The sequence below is a fragment of the Rhincodon typus genome, chromosome 3 (assembly GCF_021869965.1).
Source record: "Rhincodon typus isolate 14 chromosome 3, sRhiTyp1.1, whole genome shotgun sequence".
Taxonomy (NCBI): domain Eukaryota; kingdom Metazoa; phylum Chordata; class Chondrichthyes; order Orectolobiformes; family Rhincodontidae; genus Rhincodon; species Rhincodon typus.
This window is the reverse complement of record NC_063334.1, coordinates 124,532,369-124,549,956: the sequence shown is the minus strand read 5'-3', so window position 1 is coordinate 124,549,956 and position 17,588 is coordinate 124,532,369. Positions and strand designations below refer to the sequence as shown.

General features: G+C 45.6%; 2 protein-coding genes across 2 annotated transcripts in view; both read right to left on the bottom strand.

The window, feature by feature from the left end:
• The window catches only part of LOC109912131, a 25,974-nt gene extending 17,942 nt beyond the window's left edge, over positions 1-8,032 (bottom strand). The window contains exons 1-2 of the mRNA XM_020511516.2: positions 7,828-8,032; positions 6,374-6,522 (exon numbers count right to left, since the gene is read on the bottom strand). Of these exons, the coding sequence (XP_020367105.2) occupies positions 6,374-6,522; positions 7,828-8,032 (354 nt within the window). The remainder of the gene's footprint in view (positions 1-6,373; positions 6,523-7,827) is intronic.
• Positions 8,033-10,943: 2,911 nt separating this feature from the next.
• Positions 10,944-15,268, bottom strand: LOC109912125 (C-C motif chemokine 19-like). Its single transcript, XM_020511510.2, has 4 exons — positions 15,086-15,268; positions 14,307-14,433; positions 12,705-12,848; positions 10,944-12,125 (listed from the first exon to the last, which is right to left on the bottom strand). The coding sequence occupies exons 1-4, from the start codon at positions 15,168-15,170 to the stop codon at positions 12,110-12,112; spliced, it is 372 nt and encodes a 123-aa protein (XP_020367099.1). The 5' UTR covers positions 15,171-15,268; the 3' UTR covers positions 10,944-12,109.
• Positions 15,269-17,588: the final 2,320 nt, after the last annotated feature.

The following is a 17,588-nucleotide window of genomic DNA, read 5'->3' as shown; positions in this document are numbered from 1 at the left end:
CTCTCCCTATTTATTTCAGAACCCCCTTCCCCTCCCCCATTTCTGATGAAGGGTCTAGGCCCGAAACGTCAGCCTTCCTGCTCCTATGATGCTGATTGGCCTGCTGTGTTCATCCAGCTCTGCACCTTGTTGTCTCCTACTCGACCCTGCCTGGCAACATTCCTATGCTAGAAATTCAGATTACAATTGAGTAACTGGAAAAAACAATTGCAGATGACGGAAATCAAAAACAAGAAGGGAAACCTTTGAAAACGCTCAGGGGTCAGCCAGCATCTGTTTATGCCTAACCCTGAGCTAAAATGTATTGTTAGCCTGCTCTTTCTGAAAAGAACAAGAAAAAAACAGCCTTCTGGTTTTCCAAATCAGGGATGGCCTGATAACGTAAGTTAGTGGAAATAGAGATAGAAAAGCATCAAAGCAGAGGACAAAAGTTTAAAGAGATTGAAAGAATGACACACAGCACTGGAAAACATTTATGTACCACGACCAGAAATGTGTTTACTGTCATATAACCTAGTGGGAAAAGCTCAGGAGCTAAGGTGGTTAAGTAGTAATATCATGGGATTAGTAATTCAGAAATACTGGCACATGGGTTTGAAACTGACGACAGCAGTTGCTAGAGTTTAAATTTGTTTTATAAATACGGAATTAAACTCTAGGTTCAGTGGCGGTGACTGTTTTTGCAAAAACCCATCTGTTTCACTAATATCTCTTTAGTCAAAGAAATATGCCAGCTGCTCTTGGAATGCAAATTGCTCGGAGCTGTGTCACAGGTTAGCACTGCTGCCTTACAGCTCCAGGGAACCAGATTCAATTCCACCCTCGGGTGACTGTCTGCGTGGGTTTCCTCTGGGTGCTCCGGTTTCCTCCCACAGTCCAAAGATGTGTAGGCTAGGTGGATTGGCCATGCTAAATTGCCTGTAGTGTTCAGTGATGTGTAGATTAGGTGGGTTATAGGGGGATGGGTCTGGGTGGGATGCTCTGAGGGTCAGTGTGGACTTGTTGGGCCGAAGGGCCTGTTTCCACACTGTAGGGATTCCATTAAAAAAAAATTCTATAATTATGAAGGGCTTGACAGGGTCAATGTTTTGAAGGTTGAGGTCGTACAGGACATTGGTGAGACTTCTTCTGGAGTACCGCGTGCAGTTCTGGTCGTCCTGTAATAGAAAGGATATTATTAAAACTGGAGAGGGTTCATAAAAGATTTGACATTAATTCGATGATATCGGAATTAGATGAAATATTTCCAAGTCAGCATGGTGATTGGATTGGAGGGGAACTCGTAGGTGGTGGGGTTCCCATTTAGCTGCTGTACTTGTCCTTCTAGATGGAAGTGGTCATGGTTTGAAGGTGCTGTCTAAGGATCTTTGGTAAATTTGTATTGATAGTACACACTGCTGCTACTGAGCGTTGGTGGTGGAGGGAGTGGATGCTTGTCGATGTGGTGCCAATCAAGCGGGCTGCTTTGTCCTGGATGGTGTTGAGCTTCTTGAGTGTTGTTGGGGCTGTACTCATCCAGGCAAGTGGGGAGTATTCCATCACACTCCTGACTTGTGCCTTGTAGATGGTGGACAGGCTTTGGGGAGTCAGGAGGTGAGTTATTGGCTGCAATCTTCCTAACCTCTGGACTTGCCCTTGTAGCCACAGTATTTATGTGGCAGGTCCAGTTGAGTTTCTGGTCAATGGTAACCACAAGATATTGACAGTGACGTGTTCAGTGTGGTAACGCCATTGAATGTCAAGTGGCATAGTTAGATTGTTTCTTATTGGAAATGGTCATTGTCTGGCATTGTGTGGTATGAATGTTACTTGCCACTTGTCAGCCCAAGCCCGGAGTCTGTTTTATTGCCTTGATGCACTTATGTAAGGTATGATTTGTCTGGTTAACATGCAAAACAATATTTTTCACTGTATCTCAGTACATGTTACAATAATAAATCAAGTCAAATCAAAAGTTATAGAGAAGTTGAATAAATTGTGGAAAAATGTAAAATTATTCATTATGTCAGGGAGAATAAAGAAGTAGCCTATCATACAGTGAGAGGATCCCGAGCTCAGAGAGATCTGGGTTTCCTGCATGAATTTCAGATGGTTAGTATGCAGCTACAGCAAATAATTCAGGAAATTATTATTTAGATCTTGTTGCCTTTGAACATGGAGTTGTGAATGGTGCCGAACATTGTGCAATCATCGGCGAATACCCCCATTTCTGATTTTATGGCAGAGGGAAGATCATTGATGAAGCAGCTGAAGATGGATAGGGCACTACCTTCAAGAACTCCTGCAGAGGTGTCCTGGAGCTGAAATGCCTAACGTCCAACAACCACAACCATCTTCCTATGGGCCAGGTATGACTCCAACCAGGAGTGTTTGCCCCCTCATACCCATTGATTCCAGTTTTGCTTGGGCTCCTTGATGCCACACTTTGTTGAATGCAGCCTTGAAGTCAAAAGCTGTCACTCTCACCTCACCTCTGGAATTCAGCTCTTTTGTCCATGTTTGAAATAAGGCTGTAATGAGGTCAGGAGCTGAGTGGCCCTGGCGGAACCCAAACTGGGCATCACTGAGCGAGTTATTGCTGCAGCACTCCCTCAGCGCTGACCCTCCGACAGTGCGGCACTCCCTCAGCACTGACCCTCCGACAGTGCGGCGCTCCCTCAGCACTGACCCTCCAACAGTGCGGCGCTTCCTCAGCACTGACCCTCCGACAGTGCCGCGCTCCCTCAGCACTGACCCTCTGACAGTGCTGTGCTCTCTTAGTACATATAAACTTCCAGATTTGGGGTAAGAGTGGGACAATCGGTCTTTCAAGCCAACTATTTATTAAGATGATAGTTGAGCGGACTTTAATGTCATAGAGTCACACAATCATAGAGGTGTACAGTTCAGAAACAGAACCTTTGGTCCGACTCATCTGTGCCGACAAGATATCTTAAATTAATCTAGTCCCATTTGCCAGCATTTGGCTCTCTAAATCCTTGCTATTCTTTTACCCATCCGGATGCTTTTTAATTTTTGTAGTTGTACCAGCCTCCACCACAGCCTTTGGCAGCTCATTCCATACATGCATCACTCTCTGTGTGAATAAATTGCTCCTTAGAGCCCTTTTACACCTTTCCCCCTCACCTTAAACCTACGCGCTCTAATTTTGGACTCCCCCACCCTGGGGTAAAGACCTTGTTTATTTACTCTATCCATGCCCCTCATTATTTTATAAACCTCAGCTCCAGAGAAAATAAACCCAATCTATTTAGCCTCTCCCTCTAGCTCAAACCCTCCAACCCTAACAACATCCTTGTAAATCTTTTCTGAACCCTTCCAAGTTTCACAATATCTTTCCTATAGCAAGGAGAACAGAGTTGCACGCAGTATTCTAAAAGTGGCCTAACCAATGCCCTGTACACCCGCAACATGACCTCCCAACTCCTATACTCAGTGCACTGACCCATAAAGGCAAGCATACCAAATACCTTCTTCACTATCCTATCTATCTGTGTCTCCACTTTCAAGGAACTATGAACTTGTACTCTAAGGTCTCTTTGTTCAGCAACACTTCCCTGGACCTTACCATTAAGTGTCAATTCCACATTCTTGCCTATCCCTGATAACCTTTCATCTTGTTTCTCAAGAATTCATCTACTTTCACTTTAAAAATATTTAAAGCCTCTGCTTCTGCCACATTTTTAGGAATTCAGCTTTTTTATTCACTGGTGGGATGTGGGCATCACTGGCTGAGCTAGCATTTATTGCCCTTTCCTAGTTGTACTTGAGAAGCTGGTGGTGAGGCAGGGTTTGATTTATGATGAAGGGTCTAGGCCCGAAACGTCAGCCTTTCTGCTCCTATGATGCTGCTTAGCCTGCTGTGTTCATCCAGCTCTGCACCTTGTTGTCTAGGGTTTGATTTATCTTGCTTTTTGTATACCAAGGACTCAGTCCCAAAGACTCTCAATCTTCTGAGAGAAAAGAATATCATTCAGCACTTACAGATATCTCTATTTACAATGGGCTACCCTTGATATTTAAGCAGTGACTTCATGTTCTAGATTCTCCCACAGAGGTAACATCCTCTTCACGTCTACCCTATCAAGACTCAGCAGCATCTTTTATATTTACTCTTCTAAACACCAGTGGATACAAGCCCCATCTGCCCAACATTTCCTCTTAAGCCAACCTTTCCAATCCAGGAATTAGGCTGGTAAACCTTCTCTGAACTACTTCCAATGCATTTACATCTTTCTGTAAATAATGTGACCAATAAGGGCGGCATGGTGGCTCAGTGGTTAGCACTGCTGCCTCACAGTGCCAGGGACCTGGCTTCAATTCCACCCTCAGGCGACTGTCTGTGTGGAGTTTGCACGTTCTCCCTGTGTCTGCGTGGGTTTCCTTCAGGTGCTCTGGTTTCCTCCCACAGTCCAAAGATGTGCAGTCTAGGTGGATTGGCCATGCTAAATTGTCCATAGTGTTCAGGGATGTGTAGATTGGGGTTATAGGGGGATAGATCTGGGTGGGATGCTCTCAGGGTCGGTGTGGGCTTGTTGGGCCAAAGGGTCTGTTTCCACACTGTGGATTCTATAAAAAATACTGTAAATAGTCCTCCAGTTGTGGTTTCCCCAGTGTGCTGTGTAACCGATAACCTCAATTCCCCTCGCAATAAACAATGACATTCCATTAATTCTCTGAATTACTTGCTGTAGTTGCGTACTAGCATTCTGAAGTTCATGCAGGAAAGCCAGATCACTCTGAGCTCTGGATCCTCTCACCACTCATTAGATCACATTTTTTATTCCTCCTGTCAAAACAAACAATTTCACATTTTCCACATTTTACTCCATTTGCCAAATCTTTCCCCACTTATTCAACCTCTTTATACCTTTTTAATTTGATTTGATTTATTATTGTCACATGTACTGAGTGAAAAGTATTGTTTTGTGTGCTAAACAACAAATCACACCTCTATAAGAACATCAGGACCCATACAACAGAATGCAGAATACAATGTTACAGCTACAGAGAAAGTGCAGAAAAAGATCAGCTCTAATATATGAGAGGTCAGTTCAAAAGTCTACTAACAGCGGGGAAGAAACTGTTCTTAAATCTGTATATGTTTTTAAACTTTGGTATCTTCTGCCCAACGGAAGAGGGTGGAATAGAGTATAACTGGGAAGTTATGTTGGCTGCTTTCCCGAGGCAGTGGGAAGTGTTGATGGAGTCAATGGAAGGAAGTGCCTCTGTAGCCAAAAAGAGATGTCCTTAAACTTGGCACCAGGTAGGCAACACATCCTTTGGGACTCTGTCCATGCTTCAGAGAACAGTTCCTATTCCTTTAATTGTATTATCCCCTATTGCTATGTTTCTCTTTTCTCCTCCCACTTGAATGGCACTCAGCATCGCCTCCTGTGGTCAGTTCATTCATTGTGTTCACAGTCTGTGCCCTCGCCCACATAGGAGCAAGACCCTTGTACCAACTAACGTAGGGAACTGGCCGTGGCTCTTCCACAGCAGATGTGGATGGCACAGACAATGCAGCACATTGTTAATTGAGGTGTCCACTTCTGAAAGAGTTCATCCTGACCAGCGTATTAAGCTCCACCAATATAATGATATCGTATGGATTTGGGGAGCTGAACATCTGAGGATCACAAGAGGACAGACCTATATTCCTGGATCTCCTCATAGTCATGCTAACATTGTCATGGTAACATGGTCTAACTGCCACATGTAAATTGTCCCTGATTGCCATCGTGCGATAAATTACATCTCACGCAAGGCAAAGACCATTTCTTGTTCGATAACTCATACATTGTTTCGACTACACTAGACTGGGAGGGCCCTGGAGATCCGTATCTAAAAGGAGGCAACAAATCACATGATGTGACCAAGATCCAGCGAACACATTCATCATGGACAGTACAGGAGGGGAATCTGGACAGAGGGGGGATGGGGAATGTGAATGGAGGGGGTGAGGGAGTGTGGGGGGAGGGACTACGGGAGTTTGGATGGAGGGGGTAGGGGAGTGTGGGTGGAGGGGGAGTGTGGATGGAGGGGGATGTACGGCAGTGTGGATGGAGGGTGGTGCAGGGTAGTGTGGATCGGTGGAGGGGAATGTGGATCAAGGGGCGGGGGAGGGTGGATGGAGGAGGAAAAAGTGGTGTCTGGGTGACGGGGTTTTGGTGGAGGAGAATCTGTACAGAGCTGTTGAGGGGAGGTGATCTCACTGAAGGCTGGAGCATGTGCTGAATGGTCTACTTCTGTTCCTGTGTCTTCTGGTTAAATATCTGACAAATAGGAATCCTCCACAGGACAGTGTGCTACGCTCCTGCCTTCCTGTTCAATCTGTTCCAAATGTCATAATCTCCAAAATTTTGCCTCCCACCTCATTTGGCTCCAACTGCTCATTTTGTTTACCATTCCAGTCTCTCAGGTCGACTGGAGCCTGCACATTGTTGAGCTGATCAATGAACATCTCAGTAGGTGCTTTCACTCTCTTGGCACCTGGGTGTTTCTGAATTCCTTCTCTTTTTCCTGTGCCCAACACCTTTGTTTACCTAAGGTGCCATAAATAATGCTGTGATTCTTTTGATAATAACATTTCTGGATGTGGAAATTAACTCTGTATGTGCTGTACTCAACTCTAGACTGGACTCCAGGCTCAATGCTCTCTGCCTGTAATACTGCTCCATTAGATCTTAAATATTCCCACCGCATCCCTTCTGCTCCCATGTCTCCATGGGATGCCAATGTGTGTAACTGGGGCCTGAAGATAGACCCTTGATTTGGAGGGACCTTCTCTAACACTGGGGAGAGGGTCTGGCAGAGCTTGGGATTTTGCTGCTCCGGGTTTCTCATGTGGCGAGCAGTGGGATTAAATGGGTGGAGAGGCAGTACCAGGCAACGGTTGCAAGTGAGTGAAAAAGACGCAGTATGAAGAGTGGCAGGCAGTCTGAGGGAGAGGGCAGTGAGGGGTGTCAGTTGGAGAGAGGTGATTTAATTTGATTTATTATTGTCACATGCACCGAGATACAGTGAAAAGTATTGTATTGTGTGCTAGCCAGAAAAATCATACCTCTCATAAGTACATCAGGGTAATAGAACAGAACGCAAAATGTTAGTGTTACAGCAAAGAAGGTGTAGAGAAAAATCGACTCTAATACATGAGAGGTCTGTTCATAAGTCTTGTAACATCGGGGAAGAAGCTGTTCTTAAACCTGGGAGCCTTTGATCATGTTGATTGCTTTCCCGCGGCAGCAGGAAGTGTAGTCGGAGTCAGTGGATGGAAGGCTGGTTTGTGTGATAGACTGGGCTGTGTTGACAGCTCTCTGTACTTTCTTGTGGTCTTGGGCAGAGTAGTTGCCATACCACACTGTGAAGCATCCAGATAGGATGTTTTCCATAGTATATCTATAAAACTTGGTAAGAGTCGTTGTGGACATGCTGGACTTCCTTAGCCTTCTGAGGAAGTAGAGGCATTGGTGTGCTTTCTTGACTGTAGTGTTGACATGCATGGACAAGGACAGATTATTGCTGATATTTACTGCCAGGAAGTTGCTAGGGTCATCACATCTGAGCACCAAGTGGTGTTGATCCCGCTGCCCTTTGTCTTGCCCTAGGATACTGTGAGTCCATTTGGGGAATTGAGAAGCCCCCAGGTGGTAAGGCACAGTCAGGTGTAGCAGGAGTGAGCCTTGTGTCTGTAAAACAACAGTGTCTCAGTTCCCTTTGGAAGGTGAGTTTAACTTTAAGTTTGACCAGCTTGTTTTCAATGACTTGGACATTTACCAAGAGTATGCTGGGGAGGGGGATCTTGAAACCGCGTTGTTTCAGTCTCACCTGCAGGCCAGTGCGTCTCCCCCGTTTCCTGGGGAAGAGGCTGTTTCTGGTTGGGTCCGGGAATGGGACTGGATGATCTGCCATTCCAGAAGGTAAGTGGGCGTGCCCGATGGGAGTAGTTGCAGCCTCCTGTGCTCTGGACAGTCTCGTTCTCGGTCTGGTTGGCCCTCCATGTTGGGTATTCCATAGGGTCGGGTAGGGCCATGGAGTCGGATCTCCGATTGATGTGCGGGTTGGGCCTTCAAGAAGCTGGTAAGTGTCTCTGTTGTCGTGGTTATAGTTCCAGTCTAGCCCCGTGGGTCCACACACTCAGAGGATCTGGGAGGTCCTGGTCTCTGTTGGGCTAGGTCCATTCAAGTCAGTTTGGGGGATGGGGGCATGGGGTGCGGTGTTCCCGAAGATCGGAAGATAACCAGACCTGAAATTAGATTTAACAGAATATTGTTAGTAGTTCTGACAGACTTAGAATTGAGTTCTAAAAGAGTCGAATAGACAGAATATAACAGACAGAAGGAGACAATCTGCTTGTAAAGAGTCGCCATACTTCAGTGCCATTGTAGGTGCACATTTAGATGAGGGTTGAGGGAGGACAGTAGCTTGATGCAGGACAGGGTGTGGGTACAGTCACTGTTAATGTGAGGGCACTATAGGGCAGGGTGGGAACTGGATATGGATCAATGTTGAGAGGGAACTGGATGAAGAATCAGGGGTTTGAGGAGGATACAGGGTCAGAGTTGAGAGCTGGGGTCAGGCTAAGGGTGAGGGGAAGAATGGAGATCAGGGTTGAGGTGAGGATGTTTCCTACATTACAACAGTAACAACACTTTGAGAGCACACCATTAATGGGGAAGCACATCAGGGCATCTTGGTGTTGTGAAAGGAGCTATCTAAATGCAAGACTGTCTGTGTTGTGCAGAAATCATGTGATTATCTCCTGGTCATATTCTTGTTTTGGGATGTAACCTTAGACCCATCTCTGGGCTGGGAGACCAGTGTGAGGTGGTGACACTGTCCAGGGGCCCAGGTTAAAGCTCTTGAGACATGGATACAAATCCCACCATAGCAGCTGGGAGATCTGAATTCATTTAAACAAAATCTGGAAGTCATTATCAGGGACGGCGAACATGAAACCATCATCGATTGTTGCATCTGACTCCAGACCCACAGCCATATGGCTGACTCTTATCTGCTCTCCGAAATGGCTCAGCAAACCCCACTCAGTTCAGAGGTAATTAGGAACAAAAACAGAAATTGCTGGAAAAGCTCAGCAGGTCTGGCAGCATCTGTGCAGAGAAAATCAGAGTTAATGCTTTCGGTCTGGTGACCCTTCTTCAGGGGCAATTAGAGACTGGCAACAAATGCTGACCCAGCCAGTGACGCCCATATCCTATGAAAGGAAAATGTATGCAGTGTGCCAGCTGTTGTGTCAGAAGGCACTCCTGCTGCTGGTTTAGTTGTTTCAAGAAATGCCAGGAGCAAGGATCTGGTGCTCGTGCTTTGACTATCTCACCCAGCTGATGCTTTCTGCAATTTGTTTGATAATTTGTGGTCACAGTGGGTTTGTTTTGTGCTTGGCATTTACTCAGGTGATGGCAGTGTGCCAACCTGCTGAAGGGTTGAATTGTTCACTTGGGAAAAGGAGGCATTGACAAGACCAGTGTGTGAAATGAATAGTTATGGGACTCAACATTCTCTTTAGTTATCTGATATGAAGTCAATCGCCCAGTGGTATTATTGCTGGACTATTTATCCAGAAACTCAGGTAACGTTCTGGGGAGCTAGGTTCAAGTTTCACCATGGTGGAATTTGAATTCAATTAAAATCTGAGATTAAGAGTTTAATGATGATATAAAACCACCACTGATTATAGGAAAAACCCAGCTGGTTAACTAATGTCCTTTATGGAGGAAAACCGCCATCCTTACCTGGTCTGGACTACACATGGCTCCAGATCTACAGCAATGTGGTTAACTCTTAATTGCGCCCTGGACAGTTAGGGATGGACAATAAACACTGGCCTGGCCGCATGAATGATTTTAAAAAAATGAATGCTGCAAACTTAGGGAGAGAAGACAATAAGTTTGGTTTTAATGCTCCCTTTCCCCAAACTCAGTCGACCAAAAATTGCTTTGTATCCAATGAAATAATTTTTGGAGAGTGGGCAGAGTGCACAGCCATCCTCAACTTCCTACCTCACCAACCTCAACTTCCTACCTCACCAATCTTACCCCCACTGCCTCACCAACCTCAACTTCCTACCTCACCAACCTTAACCCCACTGCCTCACCAACCTCAACTTCCTACCTCACCAACCTTACCCCCACTACCTCAGCATCCTCACCCTCCTACCTCAACCGCCTCACCTCCCTACCTTACCAACCTCAACCCCCTACCTCACCAACCTCACCAATCTTACATTACATCACCAACCTCACCTCCTTACCTCACCATCCTCACCCTCCTACCTTACCAGCCTCACCTCCCTACCTCACCAACCTCACCAAATTTACATTACCTCATCAACCTCACCTCCCTACCTCACCATCCTCACCCTCCTACCTCACCAACCTCACCTCCCTACTTCACCATCCTCAATCCCTCTCACCAATCTTACCATACCTCACCATCCTCAACTCGCTACCTTACTAACCTTACCCCCACCACCTTGCCAACCTCAACACCCTACCTCAGCAATTCCCCCCTACCTCACCAACCTCACCCCTCTCCCTCCAAACTCACCCTCCATCTCACCAATGTCTCCTCTACCTTACCGTTCTACCTCACTCCTTACCCAACAAACCTGACACAGCTACACCTGCTCCCCTCGCACTGAGCCTGGCCTCCCCCTGCCGGTTGGTGAGTGCAGGTTTCGATGGAAGAGTGCAGATTGAAACCTTTCTGCATGCCTGGGTATTTGGAGTGTGAGGTCAGGGTCAGGGTTGATGCACCAATCGAACATGATCTGCCTGAACAGCAGAACAGGCTGAAGGGGCCGAATGGTCACCACTTGGTCCCATGAATCAGGGAGGATTCCTGAGACTGTGTCACAGGATAAAACCAGGCCCCGTTCCCTCCAGCTTTCCCCAAAGAGAAAGAAATGTACAGGCAGACCAGACTTACATATCAAATGATCTTTATTCATTTTTACAAAACTACAAAATATCACAAAATTGTAGGCTGGAAACTCAAAACAATTCAGCTTTAAACCAGAGGACACAGTCCAATCATACAGCTTATTAAGATTGGAACAGAATGTTTCTGAAGGCACATATCATTGTACAGAGAAAGATCCCACAAAACAGCAAGACATGATGGGCTTTAAAGACTATGGAGACTGCAGGGGGACAGATGCATCAGTAGGTGCTGTTCCCTTGTGTAGCGAAGGAAGAGAGGCAACAGAGTTTAATTGAACATTCAACATCAGTATTCACATTATGTTGGGATTCAGCTTTGTGTCATTCCCTCAGTCACATTACGGGTTGTTTGATTTCATTGGCTCAGCCTCAGTAACTGGTTCGATTGAGGGCAGGCGCGGGTTGCTAAGGAAATGGAATTGTTCCCAATCCAGATAAAAGCGCCTTCACTCCTGCCGACAAGCACATGGCTCATTGGCTTTGACAATGTGTTTAAACACAGGATTGATGTGGAATTGAGGGAGTCAATTGCATTATCCAAATCAATCACTGTGTTTCAGGGCATGGCAAAACCAATCTGCAATTACATTAACCCCACTCCTGCTGGATTTTGCAAACATCAGGGTGCAAACAGGGTAAAGCTGCATCTACCGTATCACATCAAACACTCCCAGGACAAGGATTATTTGGTGTTAGATACAGAGTAAAGCTCTCTGTAGTCTCTTAAACTGAAAAAAAAGCTCTCCCTACACTGTCCCCATGAAACATTCCCAGGACAGGGACAGTATGGGGTTAGATACAGACTAAAGCTCTCTCTCTTTATATATAAAAAAATCTGCTGATCACACAAATAAGATTTTCCTGGGCTCTCTCTATGAATGATTCAAATTCAGTGCCAATTTGGTACCAGTTTTGTATAGGGGCAACCTCATTTGGCATCACAGTGAGACTGTTCATTCTGAATCCAATTTCAACAATAAGACAACAGGAGCGGGGATTGGAAAAATGATTGGTCAGTGTCAGATTTACAAACGAATACATCCCTCAGTCTGACCTCAAGTAATGTTGACAACTTTGGTATATGTTAGTTCTTTTTCCAATTAATGCAGATGGAACGAATCGAAAGGTTTGTTGACCATCATCTCTCCTCATGCCTGTGAATTCCTGGAAAGAAAAGGTTAATATTTGTTACAAGAATTGGAAGACTGAATTTTAGATTAGTGGGAGAGTGTACACGGGAATGCTGGAGGGTGATTAAATGGGTGGGGAGTGTCAGTGATGGGGGTAGAATGTACACTGAGGTATGGGAGGAGTCAGTAAAAGGGAGAGTGTACATGGGTCTGAGGGGAGAGTGGTTTTTATTGGGAGGATGATGTATACATCTGTCCTGCTTGTTTTTCTTTCACTAAGATAGTCTCAGCCCAACGATCGCCCAGTGTTAGATGGCAAAAAGACCCTGCTGGTTGACATCTGTGAATTAACTGAAGCCTGCACTGAGAGGGAATGGTTTGGATGGATGGGGCAGCACTGGTGGAACCAATGATGAGGGACGGGGGTCTGGGGGGAGTGTTTTAAAAGGTGACTGGGATGGTGTTGGGGAGTGGAGGTTGAAAGGGCAGGATATTTGGGAAAGAATTGAAGATTGAGATATCTAAGAAGGTGAGAGAGAGTGTGTGTGGGAAGCAGGGAGTAGTGTGGGTTTTGGAGGTGCATAGAGGCAAAGCAATGAAACGTAACTCTCACCTTTTAGTCTGGAGCCTCTTCTGACTCCTTTTCTGACCAAGTTTTGATTTCCTTCTCTTCTTGTCATCGAGTTTCTTCAGCAGTTTCTTCACCCACATTTCCCCTGGGGGGCTGCACAGATATTTATTCCTTTTTGTCAGGAACCTGTCGGGAAGGTGAAGGGTCAGGGTTAACCAAGTATTCAAAACCTCAGGTGATGAAAGAAACTTTGAGGGGCCTTGCTGCAGCCTGTCTCCCCTACTCCTGCATCTCTTGGGGTGACATTTTCAACAAATGTTCTTCCATTTTAAAGCTCCAAAACACCAAACGTTCAGAGAGTGCATTAAAATCAGGGCAGCTATCTCGACATTGGTTTGGGTGAGTTAGTATCAAATACCCCAAGATAGGGGAGGGTAAAATTAATGCTTGTACTCAAGCATGTGAGTATGTATGAGGTGTTATTTGTGCACATGCACACATGTACTTGTGTGTGCATGCATGCATCTCGTAACTTCAGGAATGGCAATGAAGTGACGACCTCCACAGTTTCCCAGGATTGGTGTCCGGTCTCAGGCATGAGCTCCTGCCCTTTAGGGTGAGAACCATTCCCAGTCTGGACCCGCAAGTGGAAAATAGGAAAAGATGGATAGTTTGGCAGTAGGGACAGGCAAGCAGGAGATGAATTTAATGCAGAGAAATGTTTGGGGATGCATTTTGGCAGATGGGATAGAGAAAGGCAGTACAGACTTAATGATGCAGTGGTAGAGATTGACGGGGGACCTGATGGGACATGTGCATCAATCTTTGTAAGTGGCGAGACATCTAGCAAAACTGATTGGATTTTTGGCTTCATAAATCAAGACACTGAGTACAGAAGCAGGGATGCTCTTCCTAGGTTAGGTCCCAACTAGAGAATTTCCTCCAATTCAGAGCTGCACTTTGGGAAAGGTCTAAAACTCCTCAAGAGGATACAGAGAGAGGTTACTCAGAGTGGTTCCAGGGATGAGGAGTTTTTAGTGACAAGGTTAGGTTGGAGAAGTTGAGATTGTTCTCCTTGGAGCAAAGGAGATCAAGGGGAAATTTGATTGCGGTATACGAGAGTTTGAGATAAAAGGACACATCAGAACGCTTCTCATTGCCTGACAATACATGAACGAGGGGTCATAGATTTATGCAGTGTGTGGTCGTGAGCCAGACCTCGCTGCCCGTGGAGAGGGGCTGGAAATGGACAAGCGGAATTGTTTTGAAATTGAAACTGGACAGGGAGATAAACCAGAGATAGTAGGAACTGCAGATGCTGGAGAATCCGAGACAACAAGGTGCAGGGCTGGATGAACACAGCAGGCCAAGCAGCATCATAGGAGCAGAAAGGCTGACGTTTCGGGCTTAGACCCTTCATCAGAAAAGGGGGAGGGGAAGGGGGTTCTGAAATAAATAGGGAGAGAGTGGGAGGCGGATAGAAGATGGATAGAGGAGAAGATAGGTGGAGAGGGGTTAAAGAATAGAGAGGGTGCCTGGGATTGGCAGCAGTTGCAAACCCGATGGGCTGAGTGGCTTCCTCTTGAGTCAATGGCACCTGAGCGTGGGAGAAGGTATGATGGAGAATCCCGACTCGGCACTTACACAACAGCGTGGACTTTGCAGCCATCGCTGGGCAGTTGTATTTGGTAGCTGCGCACGATCTTCCAGGGGATTTTGTTTGCACTGGTCGAGAGGCAGCAATCCTGCAAAGCCATGCTATTCTCGCTAGCTAGAAGGAAGAACAAACAGAGAGTTAAGATGCATTCAATAATCAGCAGCAAACACCTGGCGACAGGAAACCCACAGCAGAGAGGGTGATGGAGCTACTGGGAAACCCAGCCCAGGCTTTCGGAATGGAAACGGAGGGAGAAAGGGAAGGAAGGTGGGAAATTATGCTGCATATTGAGCAGGAATTCTTCTTGGAAATCCTGTTTGCATCCATGGACTTCTCCCTTCCCTTTTTGTTCCGGAATTAGCCTTGCCAAGCCTGCTGAGGCATTACATTCGGTCCATCATATCTGTGCTCCTGGTTCTTTGAAAGAGCTAGCTAATCGGTTCCATTGTCCCTGCTCTGTCTCCCCATATCCCTGCAAACATCATTCCTTCCAGTATTTAATCAGTTCCCCTTCTAACGGTTACTATTGGATCTACTTCCACTGACCTTGCAGGCAATGCATCCGAGACTATAAGGTGAAAAAGAAAACAAAAAATCTCTTCTCCACCCCAACTCCCCCACCACATCTCCCACCTCCTGGCTTCCTTCCACTTATCTTCAAATATGTTCTCAGCAATCTGCCTCTGGAAACAGTTTCTCTCGCCCGACCCCCAGTTATTCTATTGAAATACCTCAGTTACACCTCACCTCCGAGCGGCTTACTGACCTTGTGAAATGCCCCAGAGAGAGGCAGCAATGATGAAGAGGAGGGCAGCAGCAGAGATAGCTCTTCCCTTCATGATAAACTGCATACAGCTGTACTTTGGGCACGTTTGGCTCAATGCTGTCTTGCTCTCTCTGTCTGCGGTGAGCTGTTGCTACTCTATGCTGTTCTTCTGTCTTCAGAGCAGACTATTTATAGTCTCGAAAGGCTGAAGTTTTGCCTTGACTCACCACTTTCTACAAACCACAAAGTTATCTGCCAACCTTTGACAAATTCTCAACTGTTTACATTGGCAGCGGTTCAATGCTGGGAGCAAATTGTTTGCAGCCAGCCATCTACAATTTCTCTTGGATTCTGGATACTGTTCCAACTCATCCCCCAAACCCCTCACACCTTCTTCATTCCAAACTTTAGATGATTAACCCTTTTGGACTATGCTTTCTGGGAACTTAAAGAAGAGTAAGATTGCAAGTTTATTTAAAGTGAGGAGGGAACCAGGAAATGTTCCAAATTTGAATTATTTTAGTACAAGATTTTTCTGTGTGCTTCAGGTGTCCAAACGTTATCAACCTATGGACAGATCCTTCTTCAATACCCCACACCCACCAATGCCCTCAATGTAGGCATAGCTTTGGTTTTTGTCCCCTAGGCAAGGAGAACAAAGTCACTGAAGGCTAACATGCATGTGCAGCAAGCTATTAGCAAGCCTAACTGAATGTTAGCTTTTGTCACAAGATTTCAGCACAGCACAGGAACCATGAGATCCTGCTTCATTGTATAGGAGCTTAGTTAGACTGCACCTGGAGTCCTGTATGCAGTTTCGGTCTCCTCTCAGGAAGGATATTATTGCCGCAGAGGGAGTGCACTGAAGATTCACCAGACTTATCCCCGGGATGGTAGGATTGTTCTATAAAGAGAGATTGGGGTAAATTGGATCTGCATTCTCAACAGTTTTGAAGAATGAAAGGTGATCTCATTGAAACTTACAAAATACTTAAAGGGATAGACAGGGTGCCAGCAGTGGAAGTGTGGTCATTGAGTATGTTTAAGGTAGAGATTGGTAGATTTCTGATTATAAATGATGTACAGGAATATTGGGATGGGGTGGCTAAAAGGAATTAAAGTATTTGACCACGCAGCGTACCCTCTTCCCCACACACTCTCCACAGAATCCACTGAGAGATAGCATTCTGAGCATGTTGTGGCTCTGTAGTAGCAGCCTCTCCAGAGACACTGCAATGAGGAATGTCCAGAAATAATTAGCGCAGGCATTCTCCAAAGAATAGTGAGGAGACAGAGCAACAGAATGGCAGACAGCTTCTTGTGATGATGTTAGTTACCTAGAAGCCAAGGTTAATGCTCTGGGGACACAGGTTCAAGCCCACCAGGTGGAATTTAAATTAAAACCACAATCTTGGCTGTGAACTGAAGGGGTGAACTTGCATTTATATAGCAACTTTCACAACCTCACAAGATCCCAGAGCACTTTATAGCTAATACTGTGGAAGGGATCACTGTCACGATGTAGGAAACACAGCAGCCATTTGAGCGCAGCAAGATCCCATAAACAGTGGTTTGATGATGACTGGATGATCTTTCTCTTCAATTCATTCATGGGATTTCATGGCTGGGTCAGAATTTATTGCCCATCATTAGTTGCCCCTTAAGATGGTGGCAGTGAGCAGCCTTCTTGAACCACCACAGTACATGTGCTGTAGGTAGATCCGCAATGTCCTTATGGAGGGAATTCCAGGATTTTGAAACCCAGCGACACTGAATAAACAGCGATATGTTTCCAAGTCAGGATGGTGAGTGGGTCAGAGGGGAAATTGCAGGTGAGTGGGAACAATCCCTGAGGGAATGTGAAGGTGCCAGATTTTGTGTTATGTGAGACAAAGGCAATTTAGCCAGATCAGATATCACCTCCTGGGTGATCTTAGAGAAATAAGCAGACTCTATGGGGAAAAAATCTGGCCTTGATAAATATTTGAAGGGGTATATTAGCAGTGATTTGGGGAATCATTACCCAGAGAGTGGTGAAGATGTGAAACCCGTTTCCCTAATGTTGAGGTGAATAGCATAGAATTATTTAAGAATAAGCTGGATAAACACCATAGGGAGGGAGAGTATGTTGACTGAAGTCAAATTCTCCATTATTGGCATATTTCAAGCTGAGATGAATAGATTTATGGTCTTTCAGAGAATCAAGGGGGAGAGAAAGATAGAAATGGAGAAACTAAGAGCAGCACTAACCTGCTCTGTCATTCAATATGATCATGGTCAATCCTCTACCTCAATGATTTATTTCCACTTCCACCTCAGACCCTTCCAACCACCTCCATGTGGAGTGGGTAGGAAGCCTAAAGTCAGCCACGCTCATATTGAATTGGAAAGGCTACCCCAGCTACAGATGCTGCCAGACCTGCTGAGCTTTTCCAAAAACTTTGTTTTTGTTCTATACTGATGTTAACGTTCCACACAAGCCTTCACCACCTTGTATCAGCAT